This window comes from Crotalus tigris, unplaced genomic scaffold (assembly GCF_016545835.1).
Source record: "Crotalus tigris isolate CLP2741 ecotype Arizona unplaced genomic scaffold, ASM1654583v1 scf7180000018420.1175843, whole genome shotgun sequence".
Taxonomy (NCBI): Eukaryota; Metazoa; Chordata; class Lepidosauria; order Squamata; family Viperidae; genus Crotalus; species Crotalus tigris.
Window position 1 is genome coordinate 416,529 of NW_024096994.1, and position 19,556 is coordinate 436,084.

The 19,556-nt window shown below is 37.4% G+C and overlaps 1 protein-coding gene across 3 annotated transcripts in view; it reads right to left on the reverse strand.

Moving 5' to 3' along the window:
• RMDN2 (regulator of microtubule dynamics 2) overlaps nucleotides 1-18,918 on the reverse strand; it is a 32,853-nt gene extending 13,935 nt beyond the window's left edge. Inside the window, exons 1-5 of one of the 3 annotated variants that reach the window (XR_005557782.1) lie at nucleotides 17,823-18,917; nucleotides 14,196-14,649; nucleotides 9,639-9,834; nucleotides 6,491-6,593; nucleotides 5,450-5,510 (exon numbers count right to left, since the gene is read on the reverse strand). Coding sequence is in view for 2 of the 3 variants with exons in the window: in XM_039352317.1 (XP_039208251.1) it covers nucleotides 5,450-5,510; nucleotides 6,491-6,593; nucleotides 9,639-9,834; nucleotides 14,196-14,638 (803 nt within the window). In the remaining variant the exon portion in view is untranslated. Of the gene's footprint in view, nucleotides 1-5,449; nucleotides 5,511-6,490; nucleotides 6,594-9,638; nucleotides 9,835-14,195; nucleotides 14,650-17,822 lie in introns of all 3 variants that reach the window. The other 2 variants (XM_039352317.1, XM_039352315.1) reach the window with 2 other exon arrangements.
• Nucleotides 18,919-19,556: the final 638 nt, after the last annotated feature.

Consider the following 19,556-nt stretch of genomic DNA (forward strand, 5'->3'; position numbering starts at 1 on the left):
TCTGTGCGTGACAAGAGAAGAAAAGCGCTGGGTTAAACCAGTTAAGGGCTATATTTCTGTATGTGAGGGCTTTTCTGGATGAATGAAAAAGCTGCTTATTTTCTCTTAGTGGAAAAGTCACACGAACAATAATCTGCAGTCTATATTCACTGACATCTACAAGAGAAAAGCTGTAGTGTCGGATAGGATTGCAATTTATGTTCATGAGATGCACTGTTAACACCATAGCTGTTTTGGGATAGGCAGTATAATTATTTTGAAAACCATGATTAGAATCAGTATAAATGTGATTCAGTAGAAATATGATTCTGGGTTAGTGATTTGATTAAATGACTGCAATGCTATGTCAGCTTTCTTTGGAATCTTTTGATACTATTGTAGGTTATACTAAGCTATCACAGATTTGTGATTTCATATAAGGAGAGAAAGAAATGGTGGTCTTAGAAAGTAATTTAAAGATACAGGCTGGTGACGCATGTCCTAAGGAAATCTGAAATAGAATTTCAACTCCACAAACCAAAACTGATTTAAGTTTAACAGAGATTTTTAAACTTTTTTTAAAAAATACAATCTCTACACTAAAAAGCTGAATTTCTAAATTTTTACAAAACAGCAATCACTTTCTAGTAGATTAAAAACAATCTGGAATCTCTCTTTCTCAAGCTATGTACATGAAACTAGCAAGTATTAATCCACTGGTTAAATATATGGGAAATCGAGAACAGACTGTATAAAATAAAACAGAAAAAGACACCACATTTTGCCTCATATTCAGCTTCCAAAAGATGAGAGACAATCTCTTTTTTTCAACAAAAGCAAGAAAAGTGAACACTCATAAGGGCAACATAGTTGCAATTTTTATTTCTTTGTGAATGCCATCCATTGCCATATCTGTATCTCAGCAATGATAGAGATTTGACAATAGCAATCATGTACATTCTTGTCCCTATTCATATATCAAAAATACACAGTACAAAAAATTGATGTTGCAGGACAATTTTCATTTTGAAGAATAAATACTTTAAAAGAATATAGAAAGGTCTTTGGGCTGAATCAAGCTTTAGACAAGATCCCTATTATGATTTAGAATATTTTCAAGTCAACCAACCAATATTCAATTGACATAACAGTAATCCAGACTGACGTTAGACCACTCCACAATGGCTGGAAGATACTAGACACTAGAAGATACTAGATACTAGATAATTCTTCTTCACTGCTATATTGGGGGTCCACTCCAGTCTTTTCAAAATGGCATACTTTACTATTCATTAATTCTTTCCTCACATTTATATAGCTTAACCATATTCCACGTTGGATACAAAAACTGTCTTTGTAGTTTTAATATGAGATAAATTAAGAGAAGTGATTGTTGAAATTTTACTGGCTTCCTTTGGCCTCGCCACTGAGCATTTCACCTCAGATTATTCCCCTAGCCCATGACAACTTTAGTGTATAACAGCAGGTTAGGTTCTGCAATACTTTGCCAAAACTGAATCTGCTTCTCCAGTCAGCCATCCTACCAAGGATTTGCTGAGGATCATTGCTTCTTAAGAGGTTTTGGACCAAGTGATCTTTTAGGAAGTAAGTTTAAAAGGTATTATTCTGTCAAGCTTTTGGTCCTTGGTTTTGTATGGGCAACCATCGTAGCTGACTTTCATTACTGTATTTTTTTAATTACTGTATTCCCAGTACCTGCATGAATTGGGACAGCATATAAATAATACTACATAAATGAAACCATTTAACAAAGCATTTTTATACTGTGATAAACAAGAATGAAACTATAAACCACAAATGGGAATCGTGTCTTAGTTATGCTTAGAGTAGATCCACTGATTATAGGATTTAGGAGTCCTAGTGGACAACCACTTAAAAATGAGCCAGCAGTTCTGTACTGCAATCAGAAAAAAATCCAACACAATCCTAGGCTGCATTAACAAGGAGACAGAATCAAGATCACATGAAATGTTAATATCACTTTATAAAGCCTTGGTAAGACCACACTTGGAATATTGCATCCAGTTTTGGTCACCATGATATAAAAAAGATGTTGGGACTCTAGAAAGAATACAGAGTACAGAAAAGAACAACAAAGCAACAAAGGGGGACTGGAGGCTAAAGCACATCAAGAATGGTTGTAGGAATTGGGTATGTCTAATCTAGTGAAAAGAAGGACTAGGGTTGACATGATAGCAGTGTTCCAATATTTGAGGGCTGCTACAAGAAAGTGGGGGTCAACCTAGTCTCCAAAGCACCTGAAGGCAGGAGAAGAAACAATGAATGGAAACTAATCAAGGAGAGAACTAAGAACTAGACCTAAGGAGAAATTTCCTGACAGTAAAATCAATCAACCAGTGGAAAAGTTTGCCTTCAGAAGTTGTGGGTGCTCCATCACTGGAGATTTTTAAGAACAGATTAGACAGTCAAATGGTATAGGATCTCTTGCTTGAGCAGAGAGGATTGGACTAGAAGATGTCCAAGGTCCTTTCCAAGTCTTTTATTCTGAAAATTGGAGAGCTTTCATTTCATAAAAATCTAAGTCTTATACTGAATTTAAGCCTGGATTTCCTCTTTGATATTTTGCATGTTTCATGTTTGTTTATTTATTAAACATGTTTAGCTACAAGACATTATGTCTATAACAGTAGAACAACTTTAAACTCAATTAAAAGAGGCGATCTGAACTCAGCACTGACCCCAGCACTTATTATCACTTAATTTCTGGATGATCCAGATTCTTTTTTTTTTTTTTTGCATAGCTAGTACAAGTCAGGGTAATAGTTTCCTTTATTAAAATCAGAAAGAGAAGAACATATTTCTTTTTCATCACAACTGAACTGAGAAATAATTCACACCTTTCCATGTTTCTCAGAAACTGATAGATATAATGGGCAATATAAAAGATGATAGAGTAAGCCTGCAATCTGTGAAGGATGGAGTCTTTGTACAAGAGTTTGCTGATATCTTCTGCTACTACTGAGAGCATAATGTGAAACCAAAAACATTAAATACATACAGTAGCTCATTTATGATCCAGTTTCAACCTGTTATACCCAGATAAGGATCTAGATGTTGCCATAAGCTTCTTATTGCTTCAACCACAATACACAAATAATTCAATTCTCATAGCTCCTCAAATTCCTAGTAAAAATAAATACTTATCCAAAGGTTTACATAAAGCAGATTTCCAACTGCTTTGTCTACATAGAAATCTAGACACTTAGAGAGAGATGCTTATAAAATCTGAGCAAGACCTTGGACAGCCATTTGTCTGGAATGGTACAAAGTCTCCTGCATGAGCACGGAGTTGGACTATAAGACCTCTAAGGTCCCTCCAAACTCTCGTATTATTGTTCCTGTTACAATATCAGCTTTCACTGAGAGCAAATCCAATGCAGCTCATAGAAGAAGGATAAGATTTCCTATAGGAAGCTCCATTAATCCTTGGATGAACTATGGTTTCTTAAATTTTACAGAGTGGAAGTTCTTTATGTTTTTAATATCTGGAAGTGCCAAAGAAAAGTACATTTCAATTGCACTTAGAGAAAGGAAAGGATTTGCCACGGGAAGAAGATAAGAAAGATAGAATAGGAGACAAGAAAATCTGTTAAGGGATACAGGAAGAGAAACAGATGTCAAAAGCTGCAACAATACTGGAACAGGAAATGATAAAAGTGCCTACCACCATTTTTTCATTTACATAGCTAGATGAATCTTACTTTACCTCATTACCATACATTGGCTAAAAAAAAAGAGAGAGAAAAATACATTTATAAGAGGCAGAAAAAAGAGCAAAATTATTTCAGTTCTTCAGAATGGAAGAAGCTACTTGGCTGAGAAATGAAACATTTTCAAGGTAAAAAATTGAGAAAGTTCAGATGCCTTTGAAAAAAGCATCTTTGGGACAACCATGACCTGGGTGACTGATAACCTCCACAAACATCCCAAAATGGAATTTTTTGAAGAGGTGAGCCAAGCCTCCCTTCATTTAATGCCCTTTGCGTGTGCTGAGACTAAATTCATTTTCCCAGATAGCATTTGGAGGATTCCAGGCAAGAAAAGCTGAGCTGGTTTGTAGTAAATGTAATACTGAGGGAGAGACAGTAATTTTTTTATATTATTGTAAATGTAAAACAAGACAGAGAGAAAATTCAGCACGTATAATAAAAGGCGGTTCAGAATATGAATGATTTGAGCTAAAGCCTTAAAATAGCAAAGCTGTTTCTCTCATTGAAATCTCAGAATAGAAGCCGCCTTTAAGAAAATCTATAGCGTCAGTGAATTGTAAAATAATTCAGTAACTTAGAAAGATTCTCAATGAAGAATGAGAATTTATCATAGTTAGGAAATGAGAAAAACAAAGAATCCAATGGCTCCATCTAATGGCCAAGGCTAAAAAAAGCAATAATTATAAAGACATTCAGATGATAGCATCTGAGATATCTTACATTGTGGATGTTCAACAGGATCAAACCTGGGTTAGAATTTGAATAGAACCCACTTGGGAAAAGCAGGGCTAATGGCTAAATTGAAAATATCCTAGAAGTCTCACCTATGGCAATTTTAAGATGCGTGAACTTCAATTCCTGTCTTAAAAAGTTGCCACAGTTGAGAAACACTGTCCTGCAAGGTGGCATTGGTGAACTACTTGCATACTAGTGGCAAGAAAACAATAAATATTTTTCATAGCGTCACCACGAATCAAACTCAACTCAAAGGAAGTATTTTCCCTTGTTTGGGAAATATTCCTATCAATAATCCAAGATAGATAGATCGACAGACAGACAGACAGACACATAGCTTTTATTGTCATTTTTTACTGTGGGCACAATGGCACACATTAAAAATGAAATTTAGTTGCTTGCTCTCAGAATGTACACATACATAACACACATACTATATACAACATATGTATAGACCTACATCCTTACATAAAAGTAATATATAAATATTAATCACATAGTATGAATAGAATTAGATTAGATTAGATTAGAATAGAATAGAATAGAATAGAATAGAATAGAATAGAATAGAATAGAATAGAATAGAATAGAATAGAATAGAATAGAATAGAATAGTAGCTGGGAACCTGGTACTAAAGAAAAAGCTGAGCCAGATTGACTATCTCAGGCTACATCTCAGGCCACTTTCCCAGCCCAATTATAGGAAGATGTCAAGAACTGAACCTGTGAATACAGGTAGTCCTTGACTTATAACCATTCAATGACTGTTCAAAGTTACGGTTCTGAAAGAAGTTACTTATGAGCCTTTTTCATACTTATTTATTGTTGCTTAGCAACAGAAATTTGGGGCTCAATTGTGGCTGTCAGTTGAGGATTCCCGGTATGCATTTATTAAAACAGTTCATCTGTTTTAGGCTTTTCACGACTAAAAGTTGTAGAAATGAGATCAAAGATATGGTAAAAAATCCACTATTCAAACTTACCACTGATGACTCTCAGCACTTGATGGATCCAACTTAACTGCATTCTCTCCAACAAGTTTTCCTGAAAAAGGTGCATTTTACAGATTTTAACAATATGCATAAAGTGAGATTAGATCATACTCCATTCACTCAATAATAAATACAATTATATATTGACTATGATATTAAATTGGGAATCTTGTGTGGCTCCCTTGATTGAAGATTGGTACACTCCTATCTGGGATGGTTGTCCTCTTCCACTGAGCGCGCAGCTTCAGGAGGGACGCACATGGAGCGGTGAGGGAGGGAAGGGACACCCGCCTAGCCAGCCAGATCAACCGAATTAACCCTGGTGATCAATGGGGTGACAGATGTCGCAGCCATATTGCTCTCACATCCGTTGTGTGGCTCCAGATTAATTTAATTCAGCAGGACACATATCCAGGATAAAACCAATGAGGTGTAGTGATTAAGATACTGGACTAGGCAGGGGACATCCAGGTCCAAGTCCCCCCTCAGCTGTGGAAGGTTATCTAGAGCCACTGTCTCTCAGCCTAACCTTGTTTGCAAGGCTGCTTTTAGGAGAAAGTAGGAAAAGGCATGTTACCTTCAATTCTTAGAGGAAAGATGTATTATACGTCTAATAGATAAATAAACATATTCAGCTTTGCAATTCTTATTTTGAAAAATACAATGCATGTTTTGGTAGAAAATTAAAAAGAACCTGAAACAAAATAAAATATGAAGACCTTCCCCTACCATTCCCTGTGTATTCAAAACTGAACTGGGGCAGGGAAGCTCTTTCTCTGAAATTTGACTACTATACATGCTCAGCTAAATATTCTCATCATCTTTCTTGGTGGGAAGCTGTCCTGGTACAAGCAAAGAAAAGTAAAGAGGGAATCAGATTAATACCCAGCAGGATTGTTACCTAAATTATTTTTTTCCTCAGCTGACTAAATGAACTACATCTTATTTTCAGCAGAAGCAATAATAAAACAGCACTCCTGATATGTTTCTAGTTTGAACAAATTTGCCTTAAAATCTATTTGAACAGCCAACCTTCAGCCGCATAATTCTTTTTCTCCTCAGCATCTGTGGTTAACTCAAACATGTCCCCGTAAGCTCGAGCAAGTCTCCAAAGAAAGCCAGGATGGTTTCGGTACTGCTTGCAAACACAGAGATGAATTAGATTGGCTTTATTGCAGAGGCCTTTTGACATATTTTAAAATGCCTGTTCCCCCAATTCCCCACGTGCCACTCTGTAAGTGATTGCATTGTCTTGTATTTTAAATTCATTGGCCTCATGTGTTATGTTGTACTTTATCTATGGACTACACTTTTGAAGCTGCCCGACTCCAACCAATTCGGAGTTGCTCACAGAACAAACTTAAAAACAATGAAATACAATAAAGTAGGCCAAAACAAAAAACAAGATAATTACAAGATAGCAATCTAGACAATCCGTAAAAAAACAGGGGAACTCCATCCACCCTAGGCCAAGATCTGGGAGAACAGCCAGGTTTTCAAGGCCTTTTGAATATCACTTAGAGTAGGAGCTGTTAAGATCTTATGGGGGCCCTAATTCCAGAGAGAAGGTACCACTACAGACATTGTACCCTTCCTGGGTCCCCAAAGATGATGCTGTTTAATTGTGGAGACTCAGAATGCACTTATTCCGCCAATCAGTAACCCCAAATAAATGGCCCTCTGTCACAAAAAAAAATTCCCAGAGTTTTTTGTTGCAGCAAATAATAGAATCTGGAATTTAAAGTCTCTGCAGGATCTAAAATTTAAAGTATCTACAGCAAAGTAAGATTTTTTGCTGTATGGGCTGATAGATTTCTGCAGATAGAGACATGGACACAATAAAGTGTTTTTTTCCTTTCTGCAAACTGAACTAATATAGCTTATTTTGACCCTTCAAATGAGTTTATCTAACCACTGAAATTCATTCATTCATTCAGATCATATGTGTGCCACATATGGAATGTTGAAAACATGCAATGGGGTTTTGTGCAAATTGGCTGCCAGGATGGCTACATCTAGCAATAGCCATTGGCAACATGTACATTGGCATCTCCCCTACGCATTAAAGACTCTTTTATCACCTGTGCTAACTTTTGTCTTTCTTTCCTATGCAAGACGGCTGCTTCTGAAGAAAGCATCACTTTTATTTCTTTAGAAAGACCACAGACATTATACATGATGTAGTGCCGGCTCCCTTCCACCATCTTCATTTTAGCATAAACAAGATGGATCTCAACAGACTTGAATACGGCTCTATCTAACAAAATGAAATTCAACGCAGAGAAAAGTAAAGCCTTATACTTGGGCAAGAAAAATCAAAAGTACATGTACAGATTAGGTGAAACCTGGCTTAATAACAGTAACTATGAGATGGATCTCGGAGTCCTAGTGGATAATCAATTAAACATGAGCCAGCAGTGTGTGTCTGGAGCCAAAAAAGCCAATGCAATCCTAAATTGCATTAACAGAAGGATTGAATCAAGATCACATGAGGTATTAATACCACTCTATAAAGTCTTAGTAAAACCACACCTAGAATACTGCATCCAGTTTTGGTCACACTATAAAAAAGATGTTGAAACTCTAAAAAAAGTGCAGAGAAGAGCAACACAGATGGTGAGGGGCCTGGAGGCTAAAACATATGAAGAATAGGTGCAAGAACTGGGCATGGCTAGTTTAATCAAAAAAAGGACCAGGGGAAACATGATAACAGTGTTCCAATATTTGAGGGACAGTCATAGAGAGGAGGGGATAATCTATTTTCCAAAGCACCCGAACGCCAGACAAGAAACAATGGATGGAAACTGATCAAGGAGAGGTTCAACATAGAAATAAGGAGAAATTTTCTGACAGTGAGAAAAACCAACCAATGGAACAGCTTGCCTTCAGAAGTTGTGGATTCTTCATCACTGGAAGCTTTCAAGAAGAGACTGAACAGCCACTTGTCAGAAATGATATAGGGTCTCCTGCTTGAGCAGAAGGTTGAACTAGATGACCTACAAAGTCCCTTCTAACTCTTGTTTTTCTATTCTATTCTAAGTTCCTATCAACCTTGCTTTGCATCCTTTATTCTTGTACTGAATTCCTTATTGTATTCTGGAAAGAAAATGGGAACTCCTTGGTAGCTGCTGGAACCCGTGATGAGAAATTAACCAAGGAGAGAAGCAACCTAGAACTGAGGAGAAATTTCCTAATGGCGAGAGCAATTAACCAATGGAACAGATTGCCTTCAGAAGATGTGGGTGCTCCATTACTGAAGGCTTTCAAAAAGAGACTAGTCCAGTGGTTCTCAACCTTTTTAATGCCGCGACCCCCCAACCGGTCGTAAGTCGAGGACTACTCAACTGGTGCAGCACCGTTTGCAGAATGGGACTTTTGACAGGCTCAGCAGGGCAGAGACAGCCTGGACAATTCCTGTCGAAAGCCAATAGAATAAAAGGGAGTAGCACAGCTAAGGAAAAGGGGAAAAAATAGCGGACTGCATTGTTTGGCGACCCCCGTGAAATGGTCATTCGACCCCAAATGGGGTCCCGACCCACAGGTTGAAAACCACTGGATTAGTCAACCATTTGTGTGAAATGATATAAGGTCTCCTGTTCGAGCAGAGGGTTGGACTAGAAAATCACTAAGTACCCTTCCAATTCTATTATTCTATGTTGTCTCTAATCCCACAATAAAAGCCCACAAACTTAATGTGGGAAGAAAGCCTATGCTGGTCTGTTGGCAACCAGAAAAGGGAAACCAGGAGAGGCAGAACTTGACAATGGATGAAGTGCAGTGGTTAGAATGCAGTATTGCAGGCTAATTCTGTTGTTCGGCAGTTCAAGTTTCACTGGCTCAAGGTTGACTCAGCCTTCCATCCTTCCAAGGTCAGTAAAATGAGGACCCATATTGTCGGGGGAAATGTACTGACTCTGTAAACCACTTAGAGAGGGCTATAAAGCACTGTAAAGCTGTATATAAGTCTAAGTGCTATTGCTAAATGCTATTTCCCGTCTGCACTGAATAACCACGACCACTTATAACCACTCTCAGCAAATATTTAGGAATGTTAATCAAAGGGGTCATTTTTAAGTAATGGGATTTCCCCCCCCCCTTAAAACCAATCTATTCAAATGTACCCTTAGATTTTAACTTGACTAAAAGGACGCCATGGAAGGCCCTGAACTATCGACCGTACCTGCTCTTCTCTTTCGAGCAATAGTTTGAAGCTTTCTCTTTTCTCATGTTCCGAGCCACCATGAATTCTGTCCATCTCTTGCAGAAGATTAAATAAATCTTCTTTTTCTTCTGGCATCAAAGAAGATACAGAGGAATTGATCCATCCTTTTTCCTCTTCAGATTCTCCTTCAGTATCAGAATGAGCTGTCATGTAACTAAAATAGGAGAGGGGAAAATATAACCTCTTCTTGAAAACCAGCATGGTTATATTGCCACTTTTAACTATTATTTTTTTTCTTCTAATTAACATATCTTAAGAATGCTGCAAAGTTGTTGAGCATTTTCATTAATTTCGCAACATCCACAGACAGACCAATTAAATTACTCTTAAATCAGGTCCTTTGCACTACAGATACTCCTTGACTTACAACTATTCGTTTGGTGACCATTCAAAGTTACAGTGGCACTGAAAAAAAGTTACAACTGTTTTTCACACTTATGATCCTTGCAGCATTCCCCTCCCCCCATGGTCACATGTTCAAAATTTGGATGCAAGGCAACTGGCATGTATTTATGATGGCTGCAGTCCCGGGGTCATGTGATCATCTTTTGTGACCTTTTGACAAGCAATGACAATGAGGAAGCCAGGTCCATTTAACTATTATATTACATCTTCAGTGATTTAACAGTTGTTAAATGAAAGGTCATAAAATGGGGCAAAATTCATTTAGCAACCATCTTGTTCAGCAATGGAAATGATGGGCTCAATTATAGAAGAACTACTTGTACTGTATAATTTTTTTAAAAAACCTATTCAATTAATTTATAGTGACATTTTTGATGTTGAAACATAAAGCCAATCTGAATTTAATAAAACTTAGCAACTACAAATTTTCCAATAGATATCATCCTTATCTTCAGTTTCAGTTGAAATGTTTATCCTTTTAAAAGGAAGAAAATAATTTCTTTAAAATTACCAACTGAAAAATTCTTCAGACAATTGAATTGTAGAAAAGACACGCAATGGAATTACAGGTTTTTAAAGGCAATCATTTGGAACTAACAACATTTCTACACCAAATCAAAAATATTCTGACATTTAGAGGCATTAAGATTTATTATAGCAGTCAGTATCATTTACTGAATCACAAGACCTTGAGACAAGATAAATTATCTCTTAGGTTCCAATGAAAACATTTCAATCCTTTAAAAAAAAAAAAAATCAAGGTCTTGTTCTTAACCTTGAGAAGACTGTACTGCATATTACAAGTTGTTGTTGTAGTTCTTAAATGTTTGTCCCACAAGGTTTCATAGTCTGCTTGTTTTTGATCTGTGCTCACCTTTGCTTCTTATAGCAAAACTATCAATGAGTGATGCAACAAGGGAGTTTGTTTTTCAGCTGGCTTACTGCAGAATCCAAAATTCATTACAGCCCAGAGGGAGCGACTGCCCCAAGTCTACCCACTGGACTTCTGTATATGAGGAAGGACTAGTACTGTTTGCTTCATTGCTGGCTGTGGAATTCTGGGAGTTGAAGTCCACATGCCTTAAAATTGTCAAGGTTGAGAAACACTGAGCTAGAACATACTGGCTCTCTTGGTGTAAGATTTGTTATGCCAGTAAAAGTCAAGCCATCAAATTCATAACCACAAGTCTGCAAATACTGTATTGACCTATTAAAAGTTTTACAAAAGTTTTTTTTATCTGCTGTAGGTTGCTTTTGTCTATGAAAATTAGTACAGTCATTATCAGGGAAGGAGAAGAATTCTATTTTAGTTTCTCTCTCTGGAGCTTATAGATTATAAATAAAGGAGACAAAATTGTAGCTGCATTGGTAAAGATAGCCCTTATGGGTAAATCAAGCATCTTTACATCTTGCAGCTGGTTCAGCTTTCCCTTTTAGAGAGAGGCAGGATCCAAGCATATTGGCCTTCCACTTCAAGAAAAGGGAAGATCTCAAGAAAGTCCCCAAGACTGACATACCTAATAGTCCTTCCTCCTTTTTCCTACAACAACAACCTTGTGACATGGCTAGGCCTCAGAGACAGTGTCTGGTCCCAAGTCCCTCAGTTGCTTTTCATGTCTAAGGGAGACCTAGAACTCAAAGTCTCTTGGTTTCTAGCCTAGTACCTTAACCATTATACCAAACTGTCTCTACACTAGAATGTGCCCAACATCAAATATTTTGTGGGACGAGATACTAGAAAATCCATCAATGGGCATATTTCATCTTTTTGCTCAAAAGTAGTAGAACCTTTCAATGATTGTCTTTTAGTGGTTAATTTTAGAACTGTATGCAAAGTGCATGTCCATCATCACATAGGCCAATTACATTTATTTTGCTTTGTCTATACCAGTGTTTCTCAACCTTGACAATTTTAAGGCATGTGGACTTCAACTGTGGAATTCTGGGAGTTGAAGTCCACATGCCTTAAAATTGTCAAGGTTGAGAAACACTGGTCTATACATATCTATACAATTGTCTATACAATTCTTCCACTCTATATTCTGTTTCACATATACATATCAAAACCCTGTGAGATACAAAAAGGAGCAAGACAGGGATACCCACTCACTCCTCTCTTGTTTATTTTGCTTTTGGGAATACTAAATAGAGATACAAGATGAGAGGATTGCGGGAGTCACGATTTAAACAGTCACGATTTAAACAGAAACTTGTAAGTTAAGGGCTTTTCCAGATGACCTGGTGCCAATTCTGGAAGATCCTTTAAAAGGAATTGAAATATAAATGGGCAAATTAAAAGAATTTAGTGCATTAGCAGGTTTCAAGATTAATAAGCAGAAAATGAAGCTGTTAAGAAAAATATGAAAATAGAAGATCAAAAAGAATTTATGAATAAAGTTTTAAAATTGAGAAGAAAGTAAAATATCTCCGACAAATATTAATTGTATGTTATTTCAAAGTAAGTATTAAGACATGGAACGAAGTTAGTAAGACATGTTAAGATGGGAGAAACTACAAACTACAAATTGGGGAGAATTTCTGTGATAAAAATGAATACCTTGCCTAAAGTATGCTTTTGTTTCAAACAATATTTGACTGATAACTGATGTACCATTTAAACAGTGGCAGAAGAATATATCTATATTTGTGTGCAGGGTAAAAAAGACAATATAAGGTGTTACCAGATACGAAGAAAAGAGGAGGAATGAGTTTACCCGATTTGAAACTGTATTTTGCAACTCATTGTTTCGTTTGGATGAAACAGTGGATGTTACTGAGAAATAGAAGGCTTTTGGAGTTAAAAGAACATGACCTGAGATTTGGATGGCATGGATATTTATGGTATGATAAAGTTGAGGTTAATATGGATTTTAAAAATCATTATGTTAGATGTGCCATATTAAGAATAGGGATAGATACAAATCCAGGTTGTGCCCCAAAACACCTTTGCGGCTCTCAACACAAGAAGCATTTTACAGGTGAAAAATAATAGGCAAATACAAACGGTGAACTTATTGTGGGATACTAGAATTTTGTCAAGACAGATATAAAATAAAATCAAGAGAAGAATTGATGGCTGAGGAATATAGCTGTCAGTAATTTTCTTATTTACAATTAGAATGATTTAAAGTAGATAAAAAAAATTAATAGTCTGAACATTCTAAGATTGAGTTTGAAATTTAACTGTGTAAAACTGGTGAACATGTAATTGCTAAAATGTATATCACTGATATACATGCATGATAAAATGGGCTAAAATGTTGGTTATAATACACAGATGGAACAATGGGAAAACAAGTGACTGAAATGATTGAAATGTACACTATCTTATAATTTTAAAGAGGATTTTCATAAATATATCATTGGTATACCATACAATATGTCACAAGAGAAAATGTGTAAAGGCATATCAAATTTATGCCTTGGAAATGTGAACAAGGACATTTTATCCTTTTTAATGAACATATGAAAAAGCTAGAACAAATACATACATTTATTGAGAGAATTTTAAAAATTAATATACAACCGAAATGGAAAAAAAGTGATGGAACTTTGTTTTTGTACATAACTGCACTGATATTATTGTCTGCATGATAACAGAAAGATGTGGCACAACCCACAATGGAGGAATGGATGGTGAAGACAATGGAACTTGCTGAGATAGCCAAATTGAATTCTTTGATCAGAGAAAACCCTTTGAACACCTTTTGCATGAAACAGGAAAAAAATGAACTAATAGCTTATGGTTTTGATGATTAGACAGGGTAGATTATAGAAAGAAGAGAGTTATGTTGTAAACATCGAGTAAAAGGCAAAATTATAGTTGTACTTATAATTGCTGCAAACAAAATTGGAAGTTATTTTTTTGAAACTTTTTTCTTTCTTCTCTATTTTTTTTTACTTTCTTTTAATTTTTTCCATTCTTGCACCTTTATCTTTCTGTTGGATTTCTTTCTTTTTCTTATATTAATTTGCATTGGTTTTGATCTTCCTTTGAAAAAATAATAATAAAAATTATACATAAAAAGTACCTTGCTTTTCTGGACTTTTTTATCTTTTAAAAACTAAGCATTTCATTAACACAATCCCAAGTATTTTTAAAATACTCACCCGCCTTCACTTTCAGCTTCTTCAGATACGCCTGGAGCTGCTGCCTCGATCTTTCGCTTCTTTGCAGGCCTGTGTAAAGGGCTGGTTCTGCGGCTTTCTGTTTTTCCTTGAAGTTCATCCCAAACAAGTTCATCCAACTTTGGAATAGCTTCTTTCAAAAACGTCAATTCTCTTTTAAGTTCTTCCACACTTATCACCAAGCCATTCAATTTCTCCAGTATCTGAAGCTGTCTTCCTTGTAAAAGCAAAGCTGTTCTTTCTTCTTGGTGAGTTTCATATGGAAAATTTATTAAATCAAAACCGTTGGCTGAATTTGGAAATACAGGCAAAGGCATAGCTTTGCTGCGTCTGTGTGTCTTTAGATACCAACACAGGACATAGGTTATTCCAGCAGCTCCTGCCATTAAGCTAAATATTAGCTTTTTGCTTTCGAAGTGAGACATGCCTGCTGCTTCTGAAATAGTGTACAAAGCAGAAAAGAAACCATAGTTTAATGCTTTCTGTGAAATACTTTGCTTTTTGCAAAAGGCAGGCGAGAGGCGCAGGTCATTCTTTTTTATGTTCTCTGTTTTTTTATGATTCTTAATTAAGAGGCAGTTTGGGATGCTATCTTAAAGATATACATCGAAGATTTACGCATCAAAATTTTGAGGCATTCATGATGTATCCATAATGGGTCTGGTTTTCAAACTAACCATATTTTTAATTCAGGTAGTCCTCAACTTACAACAGTTCGTTTAGTGACCATTCAAAGTTACAACAGCACTGAAAAAAGTGATTTGTGACTATTTTTCACACTTACGACCATTGCAGCATCCCCACGGTCACGCAATCAAAATTTAAGAGCTTGGCAACTGACTCATACTTATGACGGTTGCAGTGTCTTAGGATTTTACCTTTTGTGGTACCTTCTGACAAGCAAAATCAATGGGGGAGTCAGAATCACTTAACAACCCTGTCACTAATTTGACAAGTGAAGTGATTCACTTAACAACTGTGGCAACAAATGTTGTAAAATGGGGCAAAGTTCACTTAATCAATGTTTTACTTAACAACATAAATTTTGGGCACAATTGTGGTCATAACCCAAGGATTACCCCTATCTGGCTGATTTGAAATGAGGTTCTAAAATCTAATCTATCTGAACCCTAATTTGATTCTATTCTGTATAGCACTCTTTCCTTTGAAGAGTGAGTAGGCCATAAATATTTTAAACTTCAAAAAATTCTAAGCAGTAGATTCAAATTTTCTTTTGCCCAATTCTCCCAAAGAAAAATTACATTTATTATAATGATACCATCTTTCCCATTCGTATGTTAACAGAGCAATTATTAAGTTCCATATTAAGGATCAATAGTTTTCATGTGATGTAATCTATGTTTCTGTTATGAGCTTTTGGAAAGCAACTGAATATAATGCTATTCAACAGATGAACAGACAGAAATTAAGGAAGCTCAATAATTTATCCAAGGCAATGATGAAAACTTAAAGTCACTTTCAATGTAATGTATATAAGGGGTCCCCAACTCCCAGTCCATGGACCGGTACCGGTCCACAGCATGCGAGCAACCAGTTTGCACAAACAAAGCCCCATCCATGGAATGCAGGCAGCACACAAAACCATGCACTCTCCGGTCCGTGGAAAAACCTTTCTCTACGGAACCAGTCCCTGGTGCCCAAAAGGTTGGGGATCTCTGATGTATATGATAAACTGAGTGATTGTAATCAAGAAGTTCAAGACATTTCCATTTATATTATAGCCTATGGGCCTTTCTCTATTATTGAAATAACACATTGTCCACTCAGCTTTGATGTGGCACAAAAGAATCCCAACACAAAAGTTGCTGTCCCTACTGACCACCCCTGTCAGGTTCTATGGTGTCTATCTGGAGTCATTGCCAGGTGAGTATGTCACTCATACTGGTAATAAGCAAAGTGTTGGTATTTGCCTCTGGCTTGGCTCCACTTTCCTTTTCAATATATCCCCCGCCAGCAAGCAAAAACATCCCCTAAACAGGCACAGCAGCTGGGAGGGCAAGGACCTCACCCAGGCAGTTGTAGACTAGTTTGTCTACTGTTCCTCCCACAGCTCAAAGTCTCATGTTTAAATAATGTGGAATACAGAAATGGAACACAAGGCAGAAATAGCCCAAATTAGGTGAAAGTCAAGATTCTTCCGTGACTGCACAAGTAAAAAGTGAGTAGCTATTGGACAACCAAATATATTCTTGGTAGAAGCAGAGGGTTTAGAAATAATAAATGCTGGGAAATAAATGGTTGCAATGGAACATGTGCTAGCATGTTGCCCTCAAAGTGCTCATGACAGAACTGATCACATAGACAATAGATCAATAGGTTTGGGACTTTCCCCAAAATTCAGATTTTATATACCTTAAAGCAGTGGTAAAACAGGTTTGGCTTAATACAAATCTTCACTTCAGTAGACCAATTCAAAGGAGAGGATATCTGTTATTTACAAATGTCCATTAGAGACTTGTCATTTTGTAGCATTTGCATAATGTCTTTACACAAATGTTGTTAATCAATGTGTAAAAACATTTGTTCTGTGCAAAGCTAATTGCACTGATCTTTGATAAATCAAGGTTTCACTGAAATTTAAAACCAATGCAAAGGTGACAGGACAAGGCTGTTTAAATTATTGGTCTGGAATGAGAAGAGGGCAATGTTATAGGGTCAAGGATGAAGATTGATAAATTCATACAATGGCTGCATTATATTAAGGTGGATATGAGGCAGGGCCTAAATCACAGGCATGATGCCTACATTCTTTCGAAGAAATAACCATTTTCTAAATTAGTTTAGAAGGCACCTTTTCAAATGATGTTGCAATCCTGGAAAGTATACACCCTGCCCTGCGAGTAAACAATTCATACTGTTGAAACTATCCAGCTCCAGTTCTCCAAGCACTGCTAAAGACTTGGTTGGCCTGCTTCAGAATAATCATTCATTAGATTTCTAAAATGGTACTTAGAAGCAGATATTATTACCATCTCGTACTCGGTATGGTAGCAAATAAATCAAGAAAAATCAGTTTCAAATAAGAGTATCCAGGATCATAACTATGTATTCTGTTGGATCAAATAACCTAATGACTAATAATTAATGAAAGGCTAACTTCAGAACTAAACTAAATTCAGGAAAAGTTATTTCTAAGTAGTCCTGCCTATGATTGTTTTTTTAGATATTTATTACAATAGAGCAAAAGCTTTGGAGAGGTGGTCTCCCTGTGACTTAATAATACGATTCATTTCTAGGGTGCCTAAAACTCTAATTGTGTTCTCTTCCCAGAAAGCCTGTCTCTAACTGTGCTGTCCCCAGTGCTTTCGGTGAGTTGCTAAGCTGAACATGTTGGTTGTCTTGCAACCGAAACAACCACGCATAACCCGAAAATCTACGCGTGCTCACTGTGGACATACAATCTATCACAAGAAGCGGTGCTGTTTACAGCCCAGGCAGCCTGAACCGAGCAGAGAGCGCCTAGGCGCAAACTACGCGAGCCTCTGGCGCTGTCGAGGAAGAAACACGCATCCCTGCAGCCGCTTTTGAGCGCCTCTTTCCCCTTCGAAGGACGCAGAAGACACGCTCAGTCTCAGCGTTTCCACCTACCAGGGAAGCCCGCCCGCCGGCGCTCCGATCCTGCTTGCCACTGTTTCTGCGCTCCTGCCTCCTAGTTCCTCGCTTCCGCACCTGAGCCTGAGGAGAGACAGCGCCGGAGAAACGCTCAAGGGCCGCCCACACAGTTTGAGACCCGGATACGGATGGGCGGGCGGTGGGCAGCCGCTCCCGGCAAAGCGCCGCTTTTTAGTTGTTCGCCAGATGCGCTGGACTGCAGCTCCCAGTTGACCTCCAACACGGCTCGAGGACGCTTTTCATGGAGCTGGGAGGACTTCCGGGGTCCACAGTCAGGCATGGGAGACTTGTCAGTCTCCTGGAGTGCTCGCGATGCAAACGCCGCCGAAGACCCGGCTGGCTGAGTCAAATTGGCAGGTTCTCCTCTGCTGCTCTGCTGCTCCTCGCCTCGGAGATCTCGGATACCGGATAGCAGCGGAAACTATTAGTATGGCCACTTATCCGAGGTTGCCTCCATTGAATGCAATAGGAATTTTGACGTAAATACTTGGCTGTTTTGTTTAGGGGAAAATCTGAAATGCATTTCAGGTGAATGCCTGGGAGTGAATGCGTTTTGTCTCCAATCACCAGAAAATCATTTTGTTTATACCAGCGATGCAACTGCTAGTTGAAAATTATCTTTGGAAAACGACCTTGTACTGTTTACTTGAAGATAGCACAACAAATGAGCCAGAATACTTTTTTAATATGTAAATTTGGAAGGAAGGAAGGAAGGAATCCAAACCTTTAACCTTGTGTTAGATTATGTTATGCAATGGCACAGTTGCCAAAGACAGTAAAAGTACTGTACTTTTTTCAATCAATTTGCAGTAAATCCTTTAAATTACATTTTAAATAGTAATTTACACTCTAAAACTATTTTGATATTTTACTTGTTATCTTAACATATTGTGTAGAGTGATGGACAAACATTATAGAAATTTGTTTGATTGCAGAAACCAGTACCCAGATTCCTAGTTGTGAATAACACTCTAGATTGTTGTGTCTCAATTTGTCAGTTATGAGAGAAAAAATGGTAGCAAAAGAAACCATATAAAATGCCTTGAATTTTTGGAGGACATAAAATATAATCAATAAATATGCCTGTTACTAGTCATTTGAGTTCAGTCACCTGTGCAAGGTAGGAATCCAAATGATGGCTTTCCAGCTTCTGCTGAACTCATCCAATATAGGGGAACACAGCCTCTGTGGATAATTAATTCAACTTGCTTTGTGGAGAAATTTATTTTGGCCACTAATGGTGGAGCCTACAGGAAGGGTTCACTCTGACCTTTCTAGACTTTTGCATCTGGTGCAGGGAATTTCTCCTTCCCCCGCCTTAATTCTGCTTTCTGGTATTTCTTCTCAGTTTCATCTCTGGCCAAGAAACAGCTTTTTCTTTTCACTTGCATCCAATAAAAAGATACAAAAATAAAAAAAGAAAGAAGCAAAATGTGAAAGAAGAGGTACATGGCAGAAGTGGCATTCTTTCCCTCCCAGCGATTTCGATTCTAGAGTCATGCAAAGTAACAAAGGGTTCCGCAAAAAGTCCTTGGGTGTGGGATAAGAAGAGGCCAGTGGCCAAGGGAGCCATGATCAAAAGATGCCACATGGGGAATACAATCACTTTTCTTTATTACCTACCAGAGATAAAGGCACTTGGCATGCTGTGACTTATTCCAAAAGACTCTCTGTCCCATCTCCCTGTCCCAGGAAGGAAGCCAAAGAGCA